We start from the raw sequence: 27,185 nt of genomic DNA, 5'->3' as shown, positions 1-27,185 counted from the left end.
GTATGACCAAGAATCAGTTTTGTGTTTTAAATCATAATGAATAAGAGGGGGGGGGGGGCTGATCCTAGATCAGCACTCCTACTCTGAGACATGTGAATACAGACCCTGAAAGTAACAGCCATTCTTCTCATCTACAAAACCACAAAGCTTAGAATCATCCTTATCGAATGGAGAGGGAGGAGAGATGGGGGCTGGCTGTCTGGCTGGGTGGGTAGTTGGTACACACCTGTGTGGATTAGGAGGCAGGCCAGGTTTCATGGAGTTCATGGGGTTCATCGGAAGGACGTTGGGATCAGCAGGGAGCCCCACAACTCCTCAACCAGCAGACAGCCTGAAAACAAAAGAACACGTGTTTAGACATGAGGCCAACTATTAAGATAGCAGTCTACTGTACCAAGTTGGAGAATAGACATGACAAATGTTCCTGCAATGTTCCTATCATTTGCATATTCAGAAAGTCTATAATTCTAAGAGGAGAAACTACCGAAACAATGATTGGCAGTGCATGGACTCACTCTGTGTGCAATAACATTGTTTAACATGATTTTTGAAAGAGTTCCTCATCTCTGTGCCCCACACATACAACTATCTGTAAGATCACTCAGTAGAGCAGTGACTGTCAAACACAGATTTAACCACAAAGACCAGGGATGTTTTAGAATGCCTTGAAAAAAGGGCAACCTACAGTGGCAAGAAAAAGTATGTGAACCCTTTGGAATTACCTGGATTTCTGCATAAATTAGTCATACATTTATCTGATCTTCATCTTAGTCACAACAATAGACAAACGGTGTGCTTAAACTAATAACACACCAAGTATTGTATTTTTCTTGTCTATATTGAATATTTCATTTAAATATTCAGTGTAAGTTGGAAAAAATATGTGAACCCCTAAACTAATGAGTTTTCCAAAAGCTAAATTGGAGTCAGCTAACTTGAAGTCCAATCAATGAAACGAAATGAGATGTTTTCGTTAGATTTGCCCTGCCCTATAAAAAAACTCACAAAATTTAGAGTTTGCTATTCACATGAAGCATTGCCAGATGTGAACCATGCCTCTAACAAAAGAGATCTCAGAAGACCTAAAATTATGGGCATGGGTCCTCAGATGCTCAAAAGGTTATACAGCTGCACCAGAGAGCACTGGTTGCATCACTGCCTGGCCTCCGACCGCAAGGCACCACAAAGGGTAGCACGAACGGCCCAGTACATCACTGGGGCCAAGCTTCCTGCCATCTAGGACCTCTATTCCAGGCGGCATCTGAGGAAGGCCCTACAAATTGTCAAAGACTCCAGCCAACCTAGTAATAGACTGTTCTCTCTGCTACCACACGGCAAGTGGTACCGGAGCACCAAGTCTAGGTCCAAGAGGCTTCTAAACAGCTTCTACCCTGAAGCCATAAGACTCCTGAACATCTAGCCAAATGGCTACCCAGACTATTTGCATTGCCCCCCTCCCCTCTCTTTACACCACTGCTACTCTGTTGTCATCTATGCATAGTCACTTTAATGAATCTACCTACATGTACATGCTACCTCAACTAACCGGTGGCCCCACACATTGACTCTAATCGGTACCTCCTATATAGTCTCGCTACTGTTATTTTAATGCTGCTCTAATTACTTGTTGCTTTTCTCTCTTATTCTTATCCATATTTCTTTGAAACTGCATTGTTGGTTAAGGGCTCGTAAGTAAGCATTTCACTGCAAGGTCTATCTATACCTGTTGTATTCGGCGCATTTGACTAATACAATTTGATTTGATTAAGAATTGTTGACTTGCATAAACCTAGAAAGGGTTACAAAAGTATATCTAAAAGCCTTGATGTTCATCAGTCTATGGTAAGACAAATTGTCTATAAATGGAGAAAGTTCAGCCCTGTTGCTACTCTCCCTAGGAGTGGCCGTCCTGCAAAGATGACTGCAAGAACACAGTACAGAATGCTCATTGAGGTTAACAAGAATCCTAGAGTGTCAGCTAAAGACTTACAGAACTCTGGAACATGTTAACATTTGTTGACAGGTCTACGATACGTAAAACACTAAACAAGAATGGTGTGCATGGGAGGACACCACAGAAGCCACTGCTGTCCAAAAAAAACTGCTACACGTCTGAAATTCGCAAAAGAGCACCTGGATGTTCCACAGCGCTTCTGGCAAAATATTCTGTGGACAGATGAAACAGTTGAGTTGTTTGGAAGGAACACACAACACTATGTGGGTTATGCCGTGGGGGAGATCTTTGTTTGCTATACTCGGCCTTGTCTCAGGATGGTAAGTTGGTGGTTGAAGTTATCCCTCTAGTGGTGTGGGGGCTGTGCTTTGGCAAAGTGGGTGGGGTTATATCCTGTCTGTCTGTTTGTGCCTGTCCGGGGGTATCATCGGATGGGGCCACAGTGTCTCCTGACCCCTCGTCTCAGCCTCAAGTATTTATGCTGAAGTAGTTTGTGTGTGGGGGGGCTAGGGTCAGTCTGTTATATCTGGAGTACTTCTCCTGTCATATCCGGTGTCTTGTGTGAATTTAAGTATGCTCCCTCTTTCTTTCTCTCTCTCGGAGGACCTGAGCCCTAGGACCATGGCTCAGGACTACCTGGCATGATGACTCCTTGCTGTCCCCAGTCCACCTGGCCATGCTGATGCTCCAGTTTCAACTGTTCTGCCTGCGGCTATGGAACCCTGACCTGTTCACCGGGCGTGCTACCTGTCCCAGACCTGCGGTTTTAAACTCTCTAGAGACAGCAGGAGCGGTAGAGATACTCTCAATGATCGGCTATGAAAAGCCAACTGACATTTACTCCTGAGGTGCTGACTTGCTACACCCTTGACAACTACTGTGATTATTATTATTATTTGACCATTTATAAACATTTGAACATCTTGGCCATGTTCTGTTATAATCTCCACCTGGCAGAGCCAGAAGAGGACTGGCCACCCCTCATAGCCTGGTTCCTCTCTAGGTTTCTTTCTAGATTTTGGCCTTTCTAAGGAGTTTTTCCTAGCCACCGAGTTTTTCCTCTACACCTGCATTGCTTGCTGTTTGGGGTTTTAGGCTGGGTTTCTGTACAGCACTGAGATATCAGCCGATGTAAGAAGGGCTATATAAATACATTTGACTATGTGTGGAGGGAAAAAAGACACAGCATACCAACATCAAAACCTCATCCCAACTGTAAAGTATGGTGGATGGAACATCATGGTTTGGGGCTGCTTTGCCGTTTCAGGGCCTGGACAGCTTGCTATCATTGACGACAGGGCAGCCTAGTGGTTAGAGTGTTGGACTAGTAACCGGAAGGTTGCAAATTCAAACCCCCGAGCTGACAAGGTAGAAATCTGTCGTTCTGCCCCTGAACAGGCAGTTAACCCACTGTTCCTAGGCCGTCATTGAAAATAAGAATTTGTTCTTAACTGACTTGCCTAGTTAAATAAAGAAAAAAGAAAAACAAATTGACTGAAAAATGAATTCCCAAGTTAGCTTACATTCTCCTGCAAAATGTCTTGATTATCTACCAATTGAAGCTCAACAGAAGTTGGGTGATGCAACATGACAACAACCCAAAACACAGAAGTAAAATCAACAATAGAATAGCTTCAGACAAAAATACGCCTTCTGGAGTGGCCCAGTCAAAGTCCTGACCTCAACCTGATTTAAAATGCTGTGGCATGACCTCAAGAGCTGTTCACACCAGACATCCTAAGAATATTGCTGAACTGAAACAGTTTTGTAAAGATGAATGGTCCAAAATTCCTCCTGACCATTGTGCAGGTCTGATCCGCAACTACAGAAAACGTTGAGTTTATTGCTGCCAAGTGTTCACATACTTTTCCACCCTACACTGTGAATTTTGACACAGTGTGTTCAATAAAGACATGAAAACTTATAATTGCTTGGGTTATTAGTTTAAGCAGACTGTGTTTGTCTATTGTTGTGACTTAGATGAAGATCAGATCAAATTTTATGACCAATTTATGCAGAAATTCAGGTAATTCCAAAGGGTTCACATACTTTTTCTTGCCACTGTATTTGTGGATAAAAAAATGTAAAAAGCAAACATTGAATATCCTTTTGAGCATGGTGAAGTTATTAATTACACTTTGGATGGTGTATCAACACATCCAGTCACCACAAAGATACAGGAGTCCTTCCTAACTCAGCTGCTGGAGAGGAAGGAAACTGCTCAGGGATTTCACCATTAGGCCAATGGTGACTTAAAAACAGTTAGAGTTTAATTTTCTCCTGAGGATGGATCAACAACATTGTAGTTACTCCACAATACTAACCTAATTGGCAGAGTGAAAAGAAGGAAGCCTCTACAGAGTACAAATATTCCAAAACATGGATCCTGTTTGCAACAAGGCATAAAAGTAATACTGCAAAAAATGTGGCAAAGCAATACTTTTTTTGTCCTGAATACAAACGTGTTATGTTTGGGGCAAATCCAATACAACATTAGTGGTCAACCGGCTCGAATCTCTTTCATGCTGGAAAAACTCCCCAGTCCATAATGATTACAAGCATACCCATAACATGATGCAGCCATCCCTATGCTTGAAATATGGCAAGTGGTACTCAGTAATATTATTAGGCAAAATCATAGAAGAAAACCTAGCTCAGTCTGCCTTACACCAGAAACAATAACCTAAAACACAAGGCTAAATCTACACTGGAGTTGCTTACCAAGACAACAGTGAATGCTCCTGAGTAGCCTAGTTACATTTTTGATTTAAATCTGCTTGAAAATCTATTGCAAGACCTGAAAATTGTTGTTTAGCGATGATCAACAACCAAATTTGACAGAGCTTGAAGAATTTTTTTAAAGAATAATGGGAAAATGTTGAACAATCCAGGTAAGGAAAGCACTTGGAGACTTACCCAGAAAGACTCACAGCTGTAATCGCTGCCAACGGTGCTTCTACAGATGTAGAATACTTATGTACATTTCCAATACATTTGCAAACATTTGTAAAAACATGATTTCACATTATAATTATGGGGTATTGTGTGTAGATGGGTGAGAATTTTTTTTGGACCCATTTTGAATTCAGGCTGTATCAAAATGTGTCATAAATGAAGGGGTATGAATACTTTCTGAAGGCACTGTAGCAGGACAGATGGTCACTAGTTCAGCCTCGGGCAGGTCAAATGGAGAAAATGTGGTACATGAACAAAGTCGTGATGTTATTATGATGCACATCATGACAATGGACATCAGGCCAAACCAAAACTTCCTTAGGGAAACGGGAGAGAGGTTTGGGATGGTCCTAGTTGTTGAAGAACCGGTTCTCCACTGAATTTATGATCAGCCAGGAAGTGAGACTGCGTGGTACTGAATGTAATGTTGTTGTTGTTGTTGTTGTTACGTATACCGTGCCTATGTAGCTGAATCTGTGTTTGAAATTCACTGCTCGAATGAGGGACCTTACAGACAATGTGTGGGGTACAAAGATAAGGTAGTGTTATGACCGGCCTGCTCAGGTCAGGTTACCGGGGACCACAATCCAGAGAGATCTCTCACACCCACCAGAGGAGAAGAGATCGAGGGGTATGAAGATGGGGGGGGGGGGGGGGGGTGTCACCTCCCACCCATTGTAAATCTAAGGCAGCAGACAAAATTCCTTTTTCACCTCATTATGGAGAACCGGCCTCAGAACATTAACATGCGATAAATGGACTTTGTGACAATGGGTTTCGTCAGTCACAAGGGTGGTAATGACGATAGATGGAATATGAAAATGAATGTCATTTTTGTTATGTTATAAAAAGTTAAAGGACAACGTTATAACAAAACATTGTAACTTTAAGAGTTTTCCTAGTATATGCTTGATGTTTATACATTGTACGTTGGGTGGAAAATGTCCAATTCAAAGAGAATGTTTTGGTAAAGATGAAATGTGAAGTTAGTTGTCTAAATTGGATCTGAGTAAAAATACAGACCTTGCCTCGTAACTTGGTACGCCCAGAGAATTGCGCCAAAGGCATGACAAGAATTAACATATCAGACTAAGTGACCCGAGCTGCAGCCAAGGTCTGAGTAGTCAACAAACCCAAAGCGCAACACGAGGTTGAAGATAAAGGAACCTTCTTCTATCCATGCTACGAATGAGTACTTGCGTCTAAGAGAGTGAATTCAAGCAGGACCACCCGGTCACCACTCTCCATCGAATCGTGTATCTACACTGCTTTCGTTCCTACGCTGTGAGCCCTGGGCTACAGGGCTGGCTGTCCTCAGAAGACCCCTTTCAGAACAAGGGAGAGGAAATGGACCACTAAGACAAAGGACACTGACATGGCGAGGACAACCAGAGAGTTACACCAGAGAAGTGCGTAATCCGAGAAGCCGAAATTGTTCACGCAGAGACCCCCATCGGAGACCTTCAACACGAAATTACATCATTATATTCTGACCCATAAAAGCGGCAGTTCGGGCTAGGTTAGGGTTAAAATAAGCATAGCTTACAAATGCACCCAAAATGTATATTTCTCTCGTGTACTTTCTCTCTCTCTTGAACCCCCATTTTGGGTAAAACGTGTCCGTGTGTTGGCCCGTTGTACTAATCAATAGCCTAGACTGTTTTTGTGTACGAGTATCTTATATTATCATTTTAACTAGCTAGTAAATAAATAATCAACTAAATTGGTGTGGTACGGACTCATTGGTGGGACTCAGGTTTGTGCAGATTCACGGATTATGCAACGTTCAGAATGAGACTGCAGAGGAAATTGATTAATTAGTGACTGTTGTAAAAATCAATATTCTGATGTTCTTTGAATTTGGGAAATAGAAACTCAATAAAAGCAAACTTTCCCATTGTACCCCAGGTTAATGTCTTAATAATTGCCTGATTCATTGTATCACGTAATTATAAACCATTAATCAATTCAATGAGCAGCAGTCGCCACGTTAACCAATACAACGTCACGATAGTAGTCATTCAAAAATCATGTTAAACCCTATTATTGCACACAGAGTGAGTCCATGCAGCTTATTATGTGACTTGTTAACCACATTTTTACTCCTTAACTTATTTAGGTTGGCCATAACAAAGGGATTGAATACTTATGGACATTTCAGCTTTATGTGTAAATCATTTGTAAACATTTAAATAACATAATTCCACTGACATTATGAGGCATTGTGTGTAGGCCAGTGACACAAAATCTAAAATTAATCTATTTTAAAATTCATACTGTAACACAACAAAATATGGAAAAAGTCAAGGTGTGTAAATACTTTCTGAACACACAAAACATTTATCTTTCCATGACAGACTGACCAGGTGAACACTATGATCCCTTATTGATGTCACTTGTTAAATTCACTTCAAAAAATCAGTGTCGATGAAGGGGAGGAGACCGGTTAAAGGATGTTTAAGCCTTGAGACATGGATTGTGTATGTGTGCCATTCAGAGTGTGAATGGGCAAGACAAAATATTTAAGTGCTTTTCCCGGGGTATGGTAGTAGGTGCCCGACGCACCGTTTTGAGTGTGTTAACAATGCAACGCTACTGGGCTTTTCACACTCCATTCTTGTGTGGATCAAGAATGGTCAACCACCCAAAGGACCTCTAGCCTACTTGACACAACTGTGGCAACTTTGGAGTCAACATGGGCCAGCATCCCTGTGGAACACTTGACACCTTGTAGTCCATGCCCCGACAAATTGAGGCTGATCTGAGGGCAAAAGGGGGTGCAACGCAATATTAGGAAGGTGTTCCTAATGTTTTGTACACTCCGTGTTTACATTTAGTCGAGAGGATACTCTTAACACAACTGGAAAGAAACTGAGGAACGGCTTGACAGAATTTAAATACAAACTAAAAAGGTGTGAATAAGCCAGGGCAGTCCTGATAATTAGTGGCAAGAGTGTGGCATTGAGAGGAGACTCAACAGGTGAAATCAACTTGGTTAATCAAGTTCATCTCAGTAGTATGATGCTCCACTCTGAGGTCTTTTGTACAGCCACCAACCAGCTGCATGGGGCCGTACAGAGTACCACAGTGGAGGTGAATATACTTTATTATTACCTTACTGTGAAATGCTTACTTACAAGTCCTTAAACCAACAATGCAGTTCAAGAACTAGAGTTAATAAAAATATTGACTAAATAAACTAAAGTTTATAATTATTATTTAAACTAACAGTCAGTCAGGAAGTTCAGGATCCAGTTGTAGAGGGAGGTGTTTAGTCCCAGGGTCCTTAGCTTAGTGATGAGCTGTGTGCGCACTACGGTGTTGATCGCCGAGCTGTAGTCAATGAACAGCATTCTCACATAGGTGATCCTTTTGTCCAGGTGGGAAAGGGTGGAGTGCGATTGAGATCTTTGGATCAGTTGGGGCGGTATGTGAATTGGAGTGGGTCTAGGGTTTCTGGCATGATGGTGTTGATGTGAGTCATGATCAGCCTTTCAAAGCACTTCATGGCTACCGATGTGAGTGCTACGGGGCAGTAATCATTTAGGCAGGTTACCTTCGCTATCTTGGGCACAGGGACTATGGTGGTCTATTTGAAACGTATTATAGACTCGGCCAGAGAGAGGTTGAAAATGTCTGTGAAGACACTTGCCAGTTGGTCCGCGCATGCTTTGAGTACACGTCCTGGTAATCCGTCTGGCCCCGCAGCTTTTTTAAAGGTCTTGCTCACATCAGTTATGGAGAGCATGATCACACAATTGTCCACAGGTCTGGGGAAGGGTACCAAAACATTTCTGCAGTATTGAAGGTCCCCAAGAACATAGTGCCTCCATCATTCTAAAATGGAAGAACTTAGGAACCAACAAGACTCTTCCTAGAGATGGCCGCCTGGCCAAACTAAGCAATAGGGGGAGAAGCCCTTGGTCAGGGAGATGACCAAGAACCCGATTGTCGCTGACAGAGCTACAGAGTTTCTCTGTGGAGATGGGAGAACCTTCCAGAAGGACAACCATCTCTGCAGCACTCCACGAATCAGGCCTTTTATGGTAGAGTAGGCAGACGGAAGCCTCAGTAAAATGCACATGACAGCCCCCTTGGAGTTTGCCAAAAAGCACCTGAAAGGACTCTGACCAGATGAAACCACAAATGAACCTGAATGCCAAGCGTCACGTCAGAAGGAAACCTGGCACCATCTCTACGGTGAAGCATGGTGGTGGCAGCATCATGCTGTGGGGATGTTTTTCAGCGGCAGGGACTGGGAGACTAGTCAGGATCGAGACAAAGATGAGCGAAGTATAGAGAGATCCTTGATGGAAACCTGCTCCAGAGCGCTCAGGACCTCCATCTGTGGTCGAAGGTTCAACTTCCAACAGGACAACAACACTAAAACACACAGCCAAGACTACGCAGGAGTGGCTTTGGAACAAGTCTCGTAATGTTCTTGCTTGGCCCAGCCAGAACCCGGACTTGAACCTGATAGAACATCTCTGGAGAGACCTGAAAAAAGCTGTGCAGTGACGCTCCCCATCCAACCTGACAGAGCTTGATAAGATTTGCAGAGAAGAATTGGACATTAGAGCAGTGGAAATCTGTCCTTTGGTCTGATGAGTCCAAATTTGACATTTTTGGTTCCAACAGTCACGTCTTTGTGAGATGCAGAGTAGGTGAACTGATGATCTCCACGTGTGTGGTCCCCACCGTGAAGCATGGATGAGGTGGTGTGATGGTGCTTTGCTGTTGACACGGTCAGTGATTTATTTTGATTTCAAGGCACACTTAACAAGCATGGCTACCACAGCATTCTGCAGCGATACGCCATTCCATCTGGTTTACGCTTAATGAGATATCTTTTTTTTTTCAACAGGACAATGACCCAACACACCTCCAGGCTGTATAAATGCTATTTAACCAAGAAGGAGAGTGATGGAGTGCTGCATCAGATGACCTGGCCTCCACAATCACCCGACCTCAAACCAATTGAGATGGTTTGGGATGAGTTGGACCGCAGAGTGAAGGAAAAGCAGCCAACAAGTGCTCAGCATATGTGGGAACTCCAAGTATGTTGGAAAAGCATTCCTCATGAAATTGGTTGAGATAATGCCAAGAGTGTGCAAAGCTGTCATCAAGGCAAAGAGTGACTACTATGAAGAATCTAAAATATATTATGATTTGTTTAACACTTTTTTGGTTACGACATGATTCCATGTGTTTTTTCATCATTTTGATGTCTTCACAATTATTCTACACTGTAGAAAATAGTAAAAATAAAAACTTGAATGAGTAGATGTCCAAACATTTGACTGGTACTGTACATACACATACACTCAGTGGACAGTTTATTAGGTTCACGAAAATGGTTTGTTCCTACAGAGTGAGTCGTGGCCGTAGCTTGCTATATAAAGCAGGAAGACAGGCATCGAGGCAGTCAGTTACTGTTCGATTGAACATTCAAATGGACAAAAACTGTGACCTAAGCGACTTTGAGCGTGGTATGATCATCGGTGCCAGGTAAGTCGGTTCCAGTATCTCAGAAATGGCTTCCTGGGCTTTTAATGCACGACAGTGTCTAGGGTTTACGGAGAATTGTCCGACAAACAAAAATATCCAGTCGAAAGAGAATGGCAAAAATCGTACAAGCTAACAGGCGGGCCACAAACAGGTAAATAACGGAGCAGTACAACAGTGGTGTGCAGAATGGCATCTCGAAACGCACAACTCGTCGGTCCTTGTCACAGATGGGCTATTGCAGCAGACGACCAAACCTGGTTCCACTCGTATCAGCTGAAAACAATAAGCAGCAGCTCCAGTGGGCACACAATCACCAACACTGGACAATTGAGTGGTTCCTGTTGCATCATGCTGATGGCTGACTCAGGATTTGGCGTAAGCAGCATGAGTCCATGGCCCCATCCTGCCTGGTGTCAACTGTACAGGGTGCACTGTGTGTGTAGCCTGACACAAAAGGATTTTAAAATCTTACCCAAATCCTAATTCAAGCAAACGTAATTTTCCCCATGCAGGCCAAACGTATGTATCAAAGAAGTATGGTCTAAAGGCCTCGGCATGGTTCCCAACTGAAACCGTTTGAACATATATTATGACTACATTTCATGACAGTTTGGTCTTTGGCAGGAGTTTTTTCGGCTGTTCGTGTGCACTTTTGGTAGGAAAACCTAAGTTCGGGAGCCAAAGTCTAAGCCCCTTCATCGGTGACTGGGCAACTGTAGAGGTGACGCAAGTTTATTCTTCTTCCCGATTCAGCCCCGTGACTCAGTGTGGATTCAACATGGCAAATTACAACTTCGAGCATTGCTTGGCCGGAGGTACAGAAGTAAATAAGACAGAAAGCAACATAACGTCTTCAGAGGATGAGCTATGTTCTTTTATTTTCTATTTTAGTCAAGGAAAAGAGTAGCCATGTTTGCTAACAACAGCTAGCGCTAGCTGACATAAAATCAAAGGAGGAGGGAGGAGGAGGCAGCAGAGTATGAGAGAGTTAAGGACACCTACAAGGATAATAAGGAAAATTGCAGGGAGAGTGGGCTGGCAAAAGTAGAGATGTATGGGAGGAGAGAGCAATAACTGGAGAGCGGGAGGGGGAGAGAGAGTTGGAGCATTAATTAGATATAAAAAAATATATATATATAAAAAATAAAAATAAAAATAAAAATCACCCAGTCAAGGGTCTCCTGCTGCAGTTTCACCCAAAATATCTCTTGAAACCCTCCACCATCGCTCTCTGGGCCGTATGCCCATACATCAGTCTCTCCCATATTATATGTCTTGCAAATCTAGTAGGTTCCGGGCAATTCCCGGGTCTCTCTGTGTATGCAATTTTATCAGTCCTTGATTTTATCTCTTCCTTGTTTGGCCGTAGATGGCTTATTACCAGTTTATCGCCCTCTACTGTCCTAGGGTAATATTGCCACTTTCCCCATTTTTAAGCAAACGTCTTGTTTTTTATTTTATTTAACTAGGCAAGTCAGTTAAGGGAGTATGCGAGTGCACTCGTTCGCTTTGCCCAGCCGAGTTCAAACCAAAGCATGCTGACGCCTTAATCCTGCTTCAGAGCGCAGTGAAGTGGTATGCTCAGGCATCAGACATCAGAACTAATTGTTAGGCAGGCAACACGTGAGGAGGTTGTGCACCTGTGTCCTGTGCAACAGCATGATGCCATGCAGTGCTTGTGTTGTTGCTTTTGGACAATATCACAGCCTCTGTGGCTACTGCTACACGCCACAGATTCCTCACAGTTGAGAAGAGTTTAGGACTAAAAATAGCAGCAGGATTTGAAAAAAATTGATATTGAGAGTGGAAACAGTGTGAATGTCTCGCTCTCCGTGGACAAATGGCACACATGCAGCAGAGTACAAGAGCCGAGCAGTAGCACGGGTGAAGATGTTTCAGAATGAGGAGTTTAATTTCCCTTGAGGGGCCTTTGTACAAAGGGTTGTCATCCCCCCTCCAACCCCTCACTATCCCCCATCCCTCACTCTGGGCCATACCACATAGCCAGGATGAGCACCATTAACTGGCATGCTAATTTGTTGGAATCATTGCCTTTTGTCCTTCCCTCCCTCCACCCCTTTGTGTCCCTCCCTCCCCACCGCACCACCCTTAATTCCTGTCACTGCCTGCTTGCTAGATTTAGGTCAGACAGCCTCCAGCTTGAAAAATACATGTGGAAAGAGGGGGGTGAGGGGAGGAGGGGCAGCGGAGTATGAGAGAGAGAAGGACGCCTACCAGGATAATAAGGGAAAATTGCAGGGAGAGTGGGCCGGCAAAGGTAGAGGGAGGGGAGGAGAGAGCAATAACTGGAGAGCTGAAGAGGGAAAGAGATTGTTGGAGCATTCATTTGATATCGCCCAGTCAGATATTTCGCTTTAAAATGTATACCAAACAAAAACCATTGATTTCTAAGTTTAATAAACCATATAACTCTATGCACAAGGACTACTTTTAACAATTTCCCCAGGAAATTTTACAAAAACACATTTACAGGAAGAACTGTGTAGAAACAAAGTTAGGTAACAGAATAAAACGGAAGGACATTTTACTGAAATTCTGTTACCAAATTTTTAATCTGCACAGTTTTGTTCCAGTAAATGTTTTACATTTTATGTGTACATTTTTCCAGTAGTCATTCCGTTTCCGTGGAAATGCCCTTAACAAATATACTGTGCCGAAGTTTACGCATACCTTTTCAGATGCAAGACAAAGCGGAGGTTAGATCTAAATGAGAAGGACTGTATGGGAGCATTGCTGCTAAGATGAGAACTGTTATTGTGTACCGCGGCAGACAGAGTGCGGTGGGTCGCTGCGCACACAGCATTAACACATGGTCCTTTAATCCTCTCAGAGTTTGGCTGAGGACCGACGGCAAGTTAATGTAGACGCCAATCAAGACAAATTACATTCTCCTCAACTGATCGTCATGGCATCTGGTCTGATGGAGCGAGGTACTGGTTATATGACTAGGAGGATCTGGCTGCATTACACACACATACACACGTAGCTGAGTGAACGGTGGAGGATTCCACGTGGGAAAATGTGTCAGATACACTAACCGTGTGATCTGTCTCAGATCAATATTCCTGACACGTACACTGTGAATGACTGACTACCCCACACACACACTCTCCACTTAGCTGCCCTGAAACACACTCAGACGCTCTACCCCACACAGATCCAGGTCACACACAGCCCTGCTCCAACCCCCCCAGTATTAGGGACCGGCACAGAACTGTAAACACACACACACACACACTCACTGTACACACACACACACACTCACTGTACACACACACTCATATAAACCTTTGGGCCCACTTCTTATTCCAACACCCTGGGATTCACAGGATTATCAGCAAAGCATTCCCTAGATCAGCACTCGTACTTAGATGCTTTATGACCATGGGCCCTGCCACTGAAGACCTATTGGTTCCCAAATAAACATTCTTGGGGTGGGGGGGGGGGGGGTGAGGACAAGACAGAGCTTTATTCTAGTGGTTGCACCTCCAAAACAAACTCAATCACTTCCTCCTGCATTCATTCCATTGTAAAGGTGCCCTCCCTGCGGTGTCATCCTCTCTATAGCACCACTTCAATGGCCAGTTCACCTGAACCTCCAGCTCCAGTCAAAGGCACAACTGTTGAAAAGCTCAGAATAGCTTTGAGCACATATGTACCAAGCGTCTCATAGTTGGAATGCTGATCTATGATCAGGTCCCCCTATCCATTCATTATAATCTAAAAAAAAAAAACTGACCCTAAATCAGCACTTCATGAATACAGGCCTGGTGTCCAATGTCTTCTGGTTAGCTAGATGACATCTGTCAATGCAACCCACAATCTCAAGTCAAGGCAACGTATTCAACAACATCCTTATTATCCAGCCAACCTCGGACAGTCCATCCTGTGTGGCTGTCTCCTGAAACACAAAGACATGGGTGGAACAGCCAGCAACAGCCCCATTAATTTAGCCTAGCGCCGACGTGATGTGCTCTACAGTGAAAAGAATCAGAAGACCCTTTCCAGTATGAGTAGCTAGAAGGACAACAGCACAGAGAGCAAGGCTTACCTCTTCACACAAGCTTGAGAGGCGGTTGCTACCTTTCCGAAAGCACCTAGTTGCAACACTTGCCCATCAAGCACAAGAGCTCCAGCAAACAGGACATTAGTGCTTATCCCCACCACTGCTCAAGCCATTCACCAACACCAAATGGACAGAGGCTGAAGTCAACTAACTGGTCAGTGTGGGGCCCCTCCCCCAACACGGGCCCTTTGAGGAATGGTTTGCGAAAAGTGCTGGGAAGGAGGGAGCTGAGTGAACAGAGGGGGGCCGGCCCAAGATTAGACATTCCTGAACATCACTACAGTGTCAGACAACACACTTTTACACTCCCCAAAATCCAACGCAGATGTGCTCACTCAATCGTGGAGACCCGGTTGCGCACACAGACATACTTGCTTAGCATCCCTGATGACATAGGCCTTACACATAGAATTGTAATGAATCATCATAGTGATGGCATCTGATAAAGTTTCATTAAGCATTCCCCAGCCTCAACCACTAATCTGGGAAACTCAGAGTGCAGCTAGAGAAAGAAATCCCAGAAATATCAGACACGGTGATGACAGTTAGGAGGCAACACAGAATGCAGTCTCAGAACCACCTGGGTTTCCAAAATGCACCACCTCTAGCTGCCTCTACTGGAACAAGCTAGAGAAGGGACTGAAACCAAAAACTGTTTCAGCCTCTTTGAATAGCCGGGGTGAAAGGTCCCCAGAGGGACAATAGCAATGGATCCCTCACAGAAACAGGATTTTGAGCTCCCCTCCCCCGATGCCCTTACTGCAGACAGTATTCCATCTCCTGAAGAACAGGTAAGGTCAAGTCAATTATTTGGAACCACAGACAGAAGCAAATGGGACGAAACCCGAACTTGTCCAATAAGGAAGGCTCATTTCAGTTGCAAACCAGTTTCCATTGCAAAATCTTGCCTTGGTGTTCTCTGAAGGGTTGCCAACTGTCTCAGACTTTGAAAATTCATTCACTTGAGGTGAACATAGCAGCAGCATTAAAATAACCCTGAAAGAATCTCTTGATGTGATAAGCCTAACCGCCCTTTTCCCTCTACAATTGCTCAAACCGTTTGTCACTGAACCAAATCAAGGCAACAAGACGCAACAGTCAAAATAACTGCATTTAAGTTAACCTCAATGCCACCCTTATTTGTTTAGAGACATAGGTGACACGTATACTGCTTAGAATTCCCACGACAAGAGATGAAGGGGAGTCTGAGGAGCAGAGTGGCGAAAGAGATTTCAATTCACAGTACATCCTTACCTTTCATTTCATTGTGACTGGCAATGTGACATTCTTGGTCCAAAGCTCAAATTGACCATACATTTCACAGTAGCCACTAAGAACCAACTATTTAACAATCCGAGAAACTTTATCTAAAAAAATATTACCGCATAGATTAATGCAACCAAACCATATTACACTCCTGAGTAATGCAACAATTCACAAGTATGCGAATACGATGAAATGGTTTCATTTTCTTGTCCGTACACATTAAATTAGCTGACAATACACCGCTAACTCCTGCTAACTAACAACATCCTTTAGATCAGTGATTCCCAAACTTTTTATAGTCCCGTACACCTTCAAACATTCAACCTCCAGCTGCATACCCCCTCTAGCACCAGGGTCAGCGCGCTCTCAAATGTAGTTTTTTTGCCATCATTGTAAACCTGCCACACACAAACTATACAATACATTTATTAAACATAAGAATGAGTGTGAGTTGTCGTCACAAACCAGCTCGTGGAAAGTGACAAGGAGCACTTATAAGACCAGGACGCAAATAATAATAATAATCAATAATTTTGCTCTTTATTTAACCATCTTACATATAAAACCTTATTTGTTCATCGAAAATGGTGAACTCACCACAGGTTAATGAGAAGGGTGTGCTTGAAAGGATGCACATAACTCTGAAATGTTGGGTTGTATTGGAGAGACTCAGTCTTAAATCATTTCCCACACACAGTCTGTGCCTGTATTTAGTTAATGCTAGTGAGGGCCAAGAATCCACTCTCACATAGGTGCGTGGTTGCAAAGGGCATCAGTGTCTTAACACTCTGAGCACAGCCCAATCAAAAAAATCTGGCAGTGGCTGTTGATAAAATTCAATTTTCACAGAACAGCTTGTTGCAATTTCAAATCAAATCAAATCAAATTTTATTTGTCACATACACATGGTTAGCAGATGTTAATGCGAGTGTAGCGAAATGCTTGTGCTTCTAGTTCAATGCAGTAATAACAAGTAATCTAACTAACAATTCCAAAACTACTGTCTTGTACACAGTGTAAGGGGATAAAGAATATGTACATAAGGATATATGAATGAGTGATGGTACAGAGCAGCATAGGCAAGATACAGTAGATGGTATCGGGTACAGTATGTACAAATGAGATGAGTATGTAAACAAAGTGGCATAGTATAGTATAAAGTGGCTAGTGATACATGTATTACATAAGGATACCGTCGATGATATTGCGTATGAGATGAATAATGTAGGGTAAGTAACATTTATATAAGGTAGCATTGTTTAAAGTGGCTAGTGATATATTTACATCATTTCCCATCAATTCCCATTATTAAAGTGGCTGGAGTTGAGTCAGTGTCAGTGTGTTGGCAGCAGCCACTCAGTGTTAGTGGTGGCTGTTTAACAGTCTGATGGCCTTGAGATAGAAGCTGTTTTTCAGTCTCTCGGTCCCAGCTTTGATGCACCTGTACTGACCTCGCCTTCTGGATGATAGCGGGGTGAACAGGCAGTGGCTCGGGTGGTTGATGTCCTTGATGATCTTTATGGCCTTCCTGTGACATCGGGTGGTGTAGGTGTCCTGGAGGGCAGGTAGTTTGCCCCCGGTGATGCGTTGTGCAGACCTCACTACCCTCTGGAGAGCCTTACGGTTGAGGGCGGTGCAGTTGCCATACCAGGCGGTGATACAGCCCGCCAGGATGCTCTCGATTGTGCATCTGTAGAAGTTTGTGAGTGCTTTTGGTGACAAGCCGAATTTCTTCAGCCTCCTGAGGTTGAAGAGGCGCTGCTGCGCCTTCTTCACGATGCTGTCTGTGTGAGTGGACCAATTCAGTTTGTCTGTGATGTGTATGCCGAGGAACTTAAAACTTGCTACCCTCTCCACTACTGTTCCATCGATGTGGATAGGGGGGTGTTCCCTCTGCTGTTTCCTGAAGTCCACAATCATCTCCTTAGTTTTGTTGACGTTGAGTGTGAGGTTGTTTTCCTGACACCACACTCCGAGGGCCCTCACCTCCTCCCTGTAGGCCGTCTCATCGTTGTTGGTAATCAAGCCTACCACTGTTGTGTCGTCCGCAAACTTGATGATTGAGTTGGAGGCGTGCGTGGCCACGCAGTCGTGGGTGAACAGGGAGTACAGGAGAGGGCTCAGAACGCAACCTTGTGGGGCCCCAGTGTTGAGGATCAGCGGGGAGGAGATGTTGTTGCCTACCCTCACCACCTGGGGGCGGCCCGTCAGGAAGTCCAGTACCCAGTTGCACAGGGCGGGGTCGAGACCCAGGGTCTCGAGCAGGGTACTATGGTGTTGAATGCCGAGCTGTAGTCGATGAACAGCATTCTCACATAGGTATTCCTCTTGTCCAGATGGGTTAGGGCAGTGTGCAGTGTGGTTGAGATTGCATCGTCTGTGGACCTATTTGGGCGGTAAGCAAATTGGAGTGGGTCTAGGGTGTCAGGTAGGGTGGAGGTGATATGGTCCTTGACTAGTCTCTCAAAGCACTTCATGATGACGGATGTGAGTGCTACGGGGCGGTAGTCATTTAGCTCAGTTACCTTAGCTTTCTTGGGAACAGGAACAATGGTGGCCCTCTTGAAGCATGTGGGAACAGCAGACTGGTATAGGGATTGATTGAATATGTCCGTAAACACACCGGCCAGCTGGTCTGCGCATGCTCTGAGGGCGCGGCTGGGGATGCCATCTGGGCCTGCAGCCTTGCGAGGGTTAACACGTTTAAATGTCTTACTCACCTCGGCTGCAGTGAAGGAGAGACCGCATGTTTTCGTTGCAGGCCGTGTCGGTGGCACTGTATTGTCCTCAAAGCGGGCAAAAAAGTTATTTAGTCTGCCTGGGAGCAAGACATCCTGGTCCGTGACTGGGCTGGGTTTCTTCCTGTAGTCCGTGATTGACTGTAGACCCTGCCACATGCCTCTTGTGTCTGAGCCGTTGAATTGAGATTCTACTTTGTCTCTGTACTGGCGCTTAGCTTGTTTGATAGCCTTGCGGAGGGAATAGCTGCACTGTTTGTATTCGGTCATGTTACCAGACACCTTGCCCTGATTAAAAGCAGTGGTTCGCGCTTTCAGTTTCACACGAATGCTGCCATCAATCCACGGTTTCTGGTTAGGGAATGTTTTAATCGTTGCTATGGGAACGACATCTTCAACGCACGTTCTAATGAACTCGCACACCGAATGTATTCGTCAATGTTGTTATCTGACGCAATACGAAACATCTCCCAGTCCACGTGATGGAAGCAGTCTTGGAGTGTGGAGTCAGCTTGGTCGGACCAGCGTTGGACAGACCTCAGCGTGGGAGCCTCTTGTTTTAGTTTCTGTCTGTAGGCAGGGATCAACAAAATGGAGTCGTGGTCAGCTTTTCCGAAAGGGGGGCGGGGCAGGGCCTTATATGCGTCGCGGAAGTTAGAGTAACAATGGTCCAAGGTCTTTCCTCCCCTGGTTGCGCAATCGATATGCTGATAAAATTTGGGGAGTCTTGTTTTCAGATTTGTTAAAATCCCCAGCTACAATGAATGCAGCCTCCGGATAAATTGTTTCCAGTTTGCAGAGAGTTAAATAAAGTTCGTTCAGAGCCATCATGTGTCTGCTTGGGGGGGGATATATACGGCTGTGATTATAATGAATTCTCTTGGTAGATAATGCGGTCTACATTTGATTGTGAGGAATTCTAAATCAGGTGAACAGAAGGATTTGAGTTCCTGTATGTTTCTTTCATCGCACCATGTCACGTTAGTCATAAGGCATACGCCCCCGCCCCTCTTTTTACCAGAAAGATGTTTTTTCCTGTCTGCGCGATGCTGGAGAAACCTGTTGGCTGCTTCGGAGTCTCTCCAGTAAGCCACGTTTCCGTGAAGCAAAGAACGTTAATGTCCCTCTGGAATGCTACCCTTGCTCGGATTTCATCAACCTTGTTGTCAAGAGACTGGACATTGGCAAGAAGAATGCTAGGGAGTGGTGCGCGCTGTGCCCGTCTCCGGATGACCAGAAGACCGCCTCGTTTCCCTCTCTTTCGGAGTCGTTTTTTTGGGTCGCTGCATAGGATCCACTCCGTTGTCCTGTTTGTAAGGCAGAACACAGGATCCGCGTCGCGAAAAACATCGTACTGATGGTGAGTTGAATCTCAGTACTCGACTGTATGTAATGAAACCTAAGATGACCTGGGGTACTAATGTAAGAAATAACACGTCAAAAAACTGCATATCACATTTGAACAGATATTTAAGTGGACTGGAGGCAGGGAATGAAAGGGATAACGAATCCAGTTGTTTGCATACCCAACTCACTCAGGTGCTTCACTATATCACATTTGACATTGTCCGTAAGCTTGAGTTAATTTGCACACAAAAAATCATACAATGATGGAAAGACCTGTGTGTTGTCCTTGTTAATACAGACAGAAAATAACTACAACTTCTTAATCATAGCCTCAATATTGGCCCGCACACTGAATATAAACTCAGCAAAAAAGAAGCGTCCCTTTTTCAGGACCCTGTCTTTCAAAGATATTTGGATTTTTTAAGAATTAACTTCATATATCTTAATTGTAAAGGGTTTAAACACCGTTTCCCATGCTTGATCAATGAATCATAAACAATTAATGAACATGCACCTGTGGAAAGGTCGTTAACCTTTTTGGGATAGGGGGCAGCATTTTCACTTTTGGATGAATAGCGTGCCCAGAGTGAACTGCCTCCTACTCTGTCCCAGATGCTAATATATGCATATTATTATTAGTATTGGATAGAAGACACTGACGTTTCTAAAACTGTTTGAATGATGTCTGTGAGTATAACAGAACTCATATGGCAGGCGAAAACCTGAGAAAATCTAACCAGGAAGTGTGACATCTGAGGTTTGTAGTTTTTCAAAGCTTGGCCTACCGAATACACATTGCGATATGGATTAGGTTGCACTTCCTAGGGCTTCCACTAGATGTCAACCATCTTTAGAAACTGGTTTGAGGATTCTACTATAAAGGAGGGGCTCATGAGACCTCTGAGTCAGTGGTCTGGCAGAGAGCCTCGGTTTCATGACTTGCGCCCCCGACAGAGTTACCTCTAGTTCCAATGCTTTTCTGAAGATAAGTGCATTCTCCATTTGGAACATTGATGTATTATGTTAACATCCTAACGATTGATTCCATACACCGTTTGACATGTTTCTAAAGGACTGTAGCGGAACTTTGAGTTTGTCTGGACGAAATGCTCGCGCCTCATGAAGATGGATTACTGGGTTGAACACGCTAACAACAAGTGGCTATTTGGACATAAATTATGGACTTTATGGAACAAATCAGTCATTTATTGTCGAACTGGGATTACTGGGAGTGCCTTCTGATAAAGATCAACGGTAAGTGAATATTTATGGTGTTGTTTCTAACTTTGTTGATTCCAAAATGGCGGATATTCCTCTGGCTGTTTTGGGCTCTGAGCGCCGTTCTCAGATTATGCTTTTTCCGTAAAGTTTTTTTGAAATCTGACACAGCGGTTGCATTAAGGAGAAGTCTTTCATTATGTGAATAACACTTGTATCTTTTATCAATGTTTATTATGAGTATTTCTGCAAAATCACCAGATGTTTTGGAATCAAAACATTACTGCACGTAAGGCTCCAATGTAAACAGATTTTTAGATATAAATATGCACATTATCGAACAAAACATACATGTATTGTGTAACATGATGTCCTATGAGTGTCATCTGATGAAGATCAAAGGATAGTGATTCATTTGATCTATATTTCTGCTTTTTGTGGCTCCTATCTTTGGCTGGGAAAATGGCTGTGTATTTTCAACTTGGCTATGACCTAACATGTGCTTTAGCTGTAAAGCATTTTTTTTTTTTTTTTTTTTTTTTTTTTTTTTAAATCGGACACGATGGGTAGATTAACAAGATGTTTATCTTTCATTTGCTGTATTGGACAATGTGTGAAAGCTACATATTTCTAAAAAATATTTTTGAATTTCGCTTGCTGCCTTTTCAGCGGAATGTTGTCGAGGGGTTGCAAGAAAGGTTAAGACATTAACAGCTTACAGACGTTAGGCAATTAAGGTCACAGTTATGAAAACTTAGGACACTAAAGAGGCCTTTCTACGGACTCTGAAAAACCAAAAGAAGATGCCCAGGGTCCCTGCTCATCTGTGTGAACATGCCTTAGGCATGCTGCAAGCAGGCATGAGGACTGCAGATGTGTTCAGGGCAATAAATTGCAATGTCCGTACTGTGGGACGCCTAAGTCAGCGCTACAGGGAGACAAGACGGACAGCTGATCGTCCTCGCAGTGACAGACCACGTGTAACAACACCTGCACAGGATAGGAATATCCGATCATCACACCTGCGGGACAGGTACAGGATGGCAACAGTTACACCAGGAACACACAATCCCTCCATCAGTGCTCAGACTGTCCACAATAGGCTGAGAGAGGCTGGACTGAGGGCTTGTAGGCCTGTTGTAAGGCAGGTCCTCACCAGACATCACCGGCAACAACGTCACCTATGGGCACAAACTCACCGTCGCTTGACCAGACAGAACTGGCAAAAAGTGCTCTTCACTGACAAGTCGCGGGTTTGGTCTCACCAGGGGTGAGTTTATTGTCAAAGGAATGGGCTTTACACCGAGGTCTGTACTCTGGAGTGAGATCAATTTGGAGTTGGAGGGTCCGTCATGATCTGGGGCGATGTGTCACAGCATCATCGGACTGAGCTTGTTGTCATTGCAGGCAATCTCAACTCTGTGCGTTACAGGGAAGAAAGACATCCTCCTCCCTCATGTGGGACCCTTCCTGCAGGCTCATCCTGACATGACCCTCCAGCATGACAATGCCACCAGCCATACTGCTTGTTCTGTGCGAGATTTCCTGCAAGACACGAATGTATGTGTTCTGCCATGGCCAGCAAAGAGCCCGGATCTCAATCCCATTGAGCACGTCTGGGACCTGTTGGATCGAGGGTGAGGGATTGTGCCATTCCCCCCATAAATGTCTGGGAACATGTAGGTGGAGTGGCCAGACGGAAGCCATTCCTCAGTAAAAAAGCATGACAGCCCCCTTGGAGTTTGCCAAAAGGCACCTAAAAGGACTCTTACCATGTGAAACAAGATTCTCTAGTCTGATGAAACCAAGATTGAACTCTTTGGCCTGAATGCCAAGCGTCACGTCTGTAAGAAACCTAGCACACTCCCTACGGTGAAGCATGGTGGTGGCAGCATCATGCTGTGGGGATATTTTTTAGCGGCAGGGACTGGGAGACTAGTCAAGATCGAGGGTAAGATGAACAGAGCCAAGTACAGAGAGATCCTTGATGAAAACCTACTCTAGAGTGCTCAGGACCTCAGACTGGGGCAAAGGTTCACCTTCCAACAGGACAACGACCCTAAGCACACAGCCAAGACAACGCAGGAGTCTCTGAATGTACTTCAGTGGCCCAGCCAGAGCCCGGACTTGAACCCGATCTAAAATCTCTGGAGACCTGAAAATAGCTGTGCACTGACACTTCTTATCCAACCTGACAGAGCTTGAGTGGATCTGCAGAGAATGGGAGAAACTCCCCAATTTGGGTGTGCCAAGCATGTAGTGTCATACCCAAGAAGACTCAATGCTGTAATCGCTGCAAAAATGTCTTAAAACCTGTTTTTGCTTCGTCATTATGGGGTATTGTGTGTAGATTGATGAGGATTTTTTTTATTTAATCAATTAAGGCAGTAATGTAACAACATTTGGAAAAATTCAAGGGTTCTGAATACTTTCCGAATGCACTGTATATTCTTTAAGAATCAATGGATACATTTCATAAATTTATAAGTCCAAAAATGGATGTAGTAACTGCTGATTGCCCATTTAAGATTTGAATGTCTATTTCAGACTCGGGCTCTCGAGTGGCTCAGCGGTCTAAGGCACTGCATCTCAGTGCAAGAGAAGTCACTTATTTATTTATTTTATTTCTTACACCCCTCCTTTTTCGAACATTCTGTTAAAAATCACGCAACATTTCAGCGTCCTGCTACTCATGCCAGGAATATAGTATATGCATATGATTAGTATGTGTGGATAGAAAACACTCTGAAGTTTCTAAAACTGGTTAAATCACGGCTGTGACTATAACAGAGCCTGTGTTTCATCGAAAAGCGCAAGAAAAACTGGTCACTGAAAGCTGAAAATAATATCCATACGCCACTTTCATGTATTGTTTAAAGGACACCAAATTAAATAGGGCCTCGGATGCAATTCCTACAGATTCCACACGATGCCGCCATTGTCATTTTCCTGAGAGTTATTTCTTAGTCAAACAAAGGAAAGACATTCCATTTCTTCCGGTCTCCGACAGGATGTTTTGGAGTCGAGATTTTCGACCATGATTTGAAGACGTGGAGCTATTGAATACACATCGCCCCGTGATCATTTTGATAGATTATAAACGTTTACTAATACCTAAAGTTGGATTACAAAAGTATTTCGAAGTGTTTTGTGAAAGTTTATCGTCGACTTTTTTAATTTTAAAAAATTACGCAGCGTTTTGAAACAATGTTTTTTCTGAGTTACACAGTTTCCATAGATGGCTATTTTGGGTATATATGGACCGATTTAATCGAAAAAAAGACCCAATAGTGATGTTTATGGGGCATATAGGAGTGCCAAGAAAGAAGCTCGTCAAAGGTAATGAATGTTTTATATTTTATTTCTGCTTCTTTGTGTAGCGCCGGCTACGCTAATTATTTTATTTACGTCGCCTTCAGGCATTTTGGGGTGTTGCATGCTATCAGATAATAGCTTCTCGTGCTTTCGCCGAAAAGCATTTTAAAAATCTGACTTGTTGGCTAGATTCACAACGAGTGTAGCTTTAATTCAATACCCTGTATGTGTGTTTTAATGAACGTTTGAGTTTTAACGAGTACATTTAGCATTTAGCGTAGCGCATTTGCATTTCCAGGTGCCTACTTGAGACGTCTGCGTCTCAAGTAGGATCAACAGGTTAACTGACTTGCCTAGTTTTTTTTTTTTATAAACATCCATAACTGTAGTTTTTTCCTCTATTCAGCAAAGACTTTCCTTTGAAATGGCTAACAATGTTTTGACCGAAGACTTACAAACTGAGACTTTTAATAATATGTTGTCTCTCAAAAATACAATTTCATGTAGCATCCATAACGCGTCTTGCATGCTTTATTTCTCCAACATGGTAATATTTTAAAAGGTCTGCTTTTTGGGGTAAACACTACTATAGACACACGCATCAAAATTTGTATTTATATTTTGTTTGTCCATTCTGTGAGACATGAAAGTTGTGATTTTGTGTGCAAATGTAAAGTCCATAACACTGGAATCTCCCATAATCAACAGGGGCAATTGGTTTTCGCCGCCGGCCTCCCCCTCTCTCTCCAAATGAGTGTGAGTGAATGTGAAAATGTTGGCTCTGGCTCCGACTGTGGGTCAATCCCAAATGGCACTCTAGTGGGCTCTGGTCAAAAGGAGTGTATTATTTAGGGTATAGGGTTCCGTTTGGGGCGCATCCACTATGCTGAGCACATCTGCAAGGCTGACTGACTCACTCTACCCAGCTAAAGGACCAGGGGAGTGCAGATGCTTTTACACAAACTACAGAATCAACAAAATTACTGGTGCAGCATACATAAAAAGACCCCCCCTCCTCTCGTTCTCACTAACTAGTACTGTATCTGGCTGGCTGCCTGGTAGTGAGCTCTTGAAGACACTGTCATTACAGGCCACCTTCACAGGTAGAGAAGAGGTAGAGGCTGGCATCTAGCAAACAACCAGCGCACTACTTTGACAACAAAACTAAAATGTACATACCGATAAACCAAACTCACATGCATAAAGCTTAGGCTAAAACATTATTTTTAAACAAATTAAATCTTTGAGGTAAAAATATAGGTGTATGGCAGAATGGCACAATGATAAGCATGCAATTGTTTCTACATCACATGAGATGTTTAACAAGGAAATTAGTTAGCTGGAGAGACAAAATGTCCCCCAGCACCCCCAAATACCAGGTCAAAGGTTGAGTGATGTCAGCAGAACATGCAGTACTTATGGGAATTTATTTAAAGATGGGCAAGTTAACAACAACAACCACCTTCACCCCAGAAGCATTAGTTACAACTCATTACTCGAGTAAGTCATCAGAATCATAAAGCCATATGGGAATGCCAACAACACGTACTTGGATGACAAGGCAGCAAGACTTTGCCATTGCCATTGCCTGCCCCCCACCCCACCCAAAGAAAATATTAGACCTTCATATAAATGAATAAAAACTGTTCTCATTAGTTTACAGTTGGGTGTATTTGAACTGGTATGCCCAGTCATCACAGGTGTGTTCACTTTTAATCCATTCCAAAGTGCACATATTCCTCTCTGTATAAACTTGGGCAGAGAGTGGTTGTGCTGTGCCGGCCCTGCCCTCTTTCTCTTCCCTGCTGCACCGTGACTCCCCTTGCACACAGTCACTGGCCCCTTCCTACTTCGAAGTAAAAAAACAGCTTGACTGCTGACTGATCGGCACCGACAGGAGCAACTCATTGGGAGTCGGCTGCACACACAGACACTGGCTGCCTGCTGCACGGGACCTTGTCAAAGTGTGTGTGTGTGTGTGTGGGGAGGGGGGGGGGGGGGGGGGGCTCGGCAACAAAGCGAGCGGTCCCTCATTCAGAATACATACAAAGACACTTCTCTAGTGAGACATGGGAACATGCATCACTTCAGAGTTAATACTGTTAACAGCCTTTGTGTGTTATGACTTGGGAGGTACAGACCCATCAATAGAGGTGGCTCTCTTCAGTGTCTGTTAATCAGTCCTGATGGACCATCCACTCCATTGCAGGCCAACTGGAATTTATGTCATCCAACCTGTAGCTGCACACATGCTCTGAGGGAGGTATTTGCAGACGCCTTAAGTGCAAATGTTTCCCACCCACAGGAAGGTCTTGGACTGGGACTTGATACAAAGTTCAAATCACAACATTGGTGTATCAGACACCCACGTGAGCGAGTGTGTTCATAGTAATAGTATAAAATGTAGCTACTCCTTGGCTTGGTCATGATTCTTTGTCAACAAGGCATCAGCTGGAAAACACTTGTAGTTCCTAGGGGAAACCTCAAACCCACTACCCATTTTAATACACACACTGCACACATAGGCAGAGAACCCTCCCAATTCCCAACCCGCAGATCAGTCATATCAACTGCTGCTTACAAGCTTTATTTTTAGTTAAGTCCTCAGTCACTCACCACCACCAATGTTTCTGAACATAGATGTACAGTCGTGGCCAAAAGTTGAGAATGACACAAATATACATTTTTAACCAAGTCTGCTGCCTCGGTTTGTATGATGGCAATTTGCATATACTCCAGAATGTTATGAAGAGTGATCAAGTGAATTACAATTAATTGCAAAGTCCCTCTTTACCAT

At 43.7% G+C, this 27,185-nt stretch overlaps 1 protein-coding gene across 1 annotated transcript in view; it reads right to left on the bottom strand.

The window, feature by feature from the left end:
* Positions 1-27,185, bottom strand: part of LOC139411258 (zinc finger MIZ domain-containing protein 2-like) — an 89,128-nt gene that overhangs the window by 47,522 nt on the left and 14,421 nt on the right. The window contains exon 2 of the mRNA XM_071157313.1: positions 227-331. Coding sequence (XP_071013414.1) covers positions 227-276 — 50 coding nt within the window. The 5' untranslated portion in view covers positions 277-331. The remainder of the gene's footprint in view (positions 1-226; positions 332-27,185) is intronic.

Source organism: Oncorhynchus clarkii, chromosome 6 (assembly GCF_045791955.1).
Source record: "Oncorhynchus clarkii lewisi isolate Uvic-CL-2024 chromosome 6, UVic_Ocla_1.0, whole genome shotgun sequence".
Lineage (NCBI taxonomy): Eukaryota > Metazoa > Chordata > Actinopteri > Salmoniformes > Salmonidae > Oncorhynchus > Oncorhynchus clarkii.
Note: the sequence above shows the minus strand (reverse complement) of the source record. Positions and strands in the feature narration are given on the sequence as shown.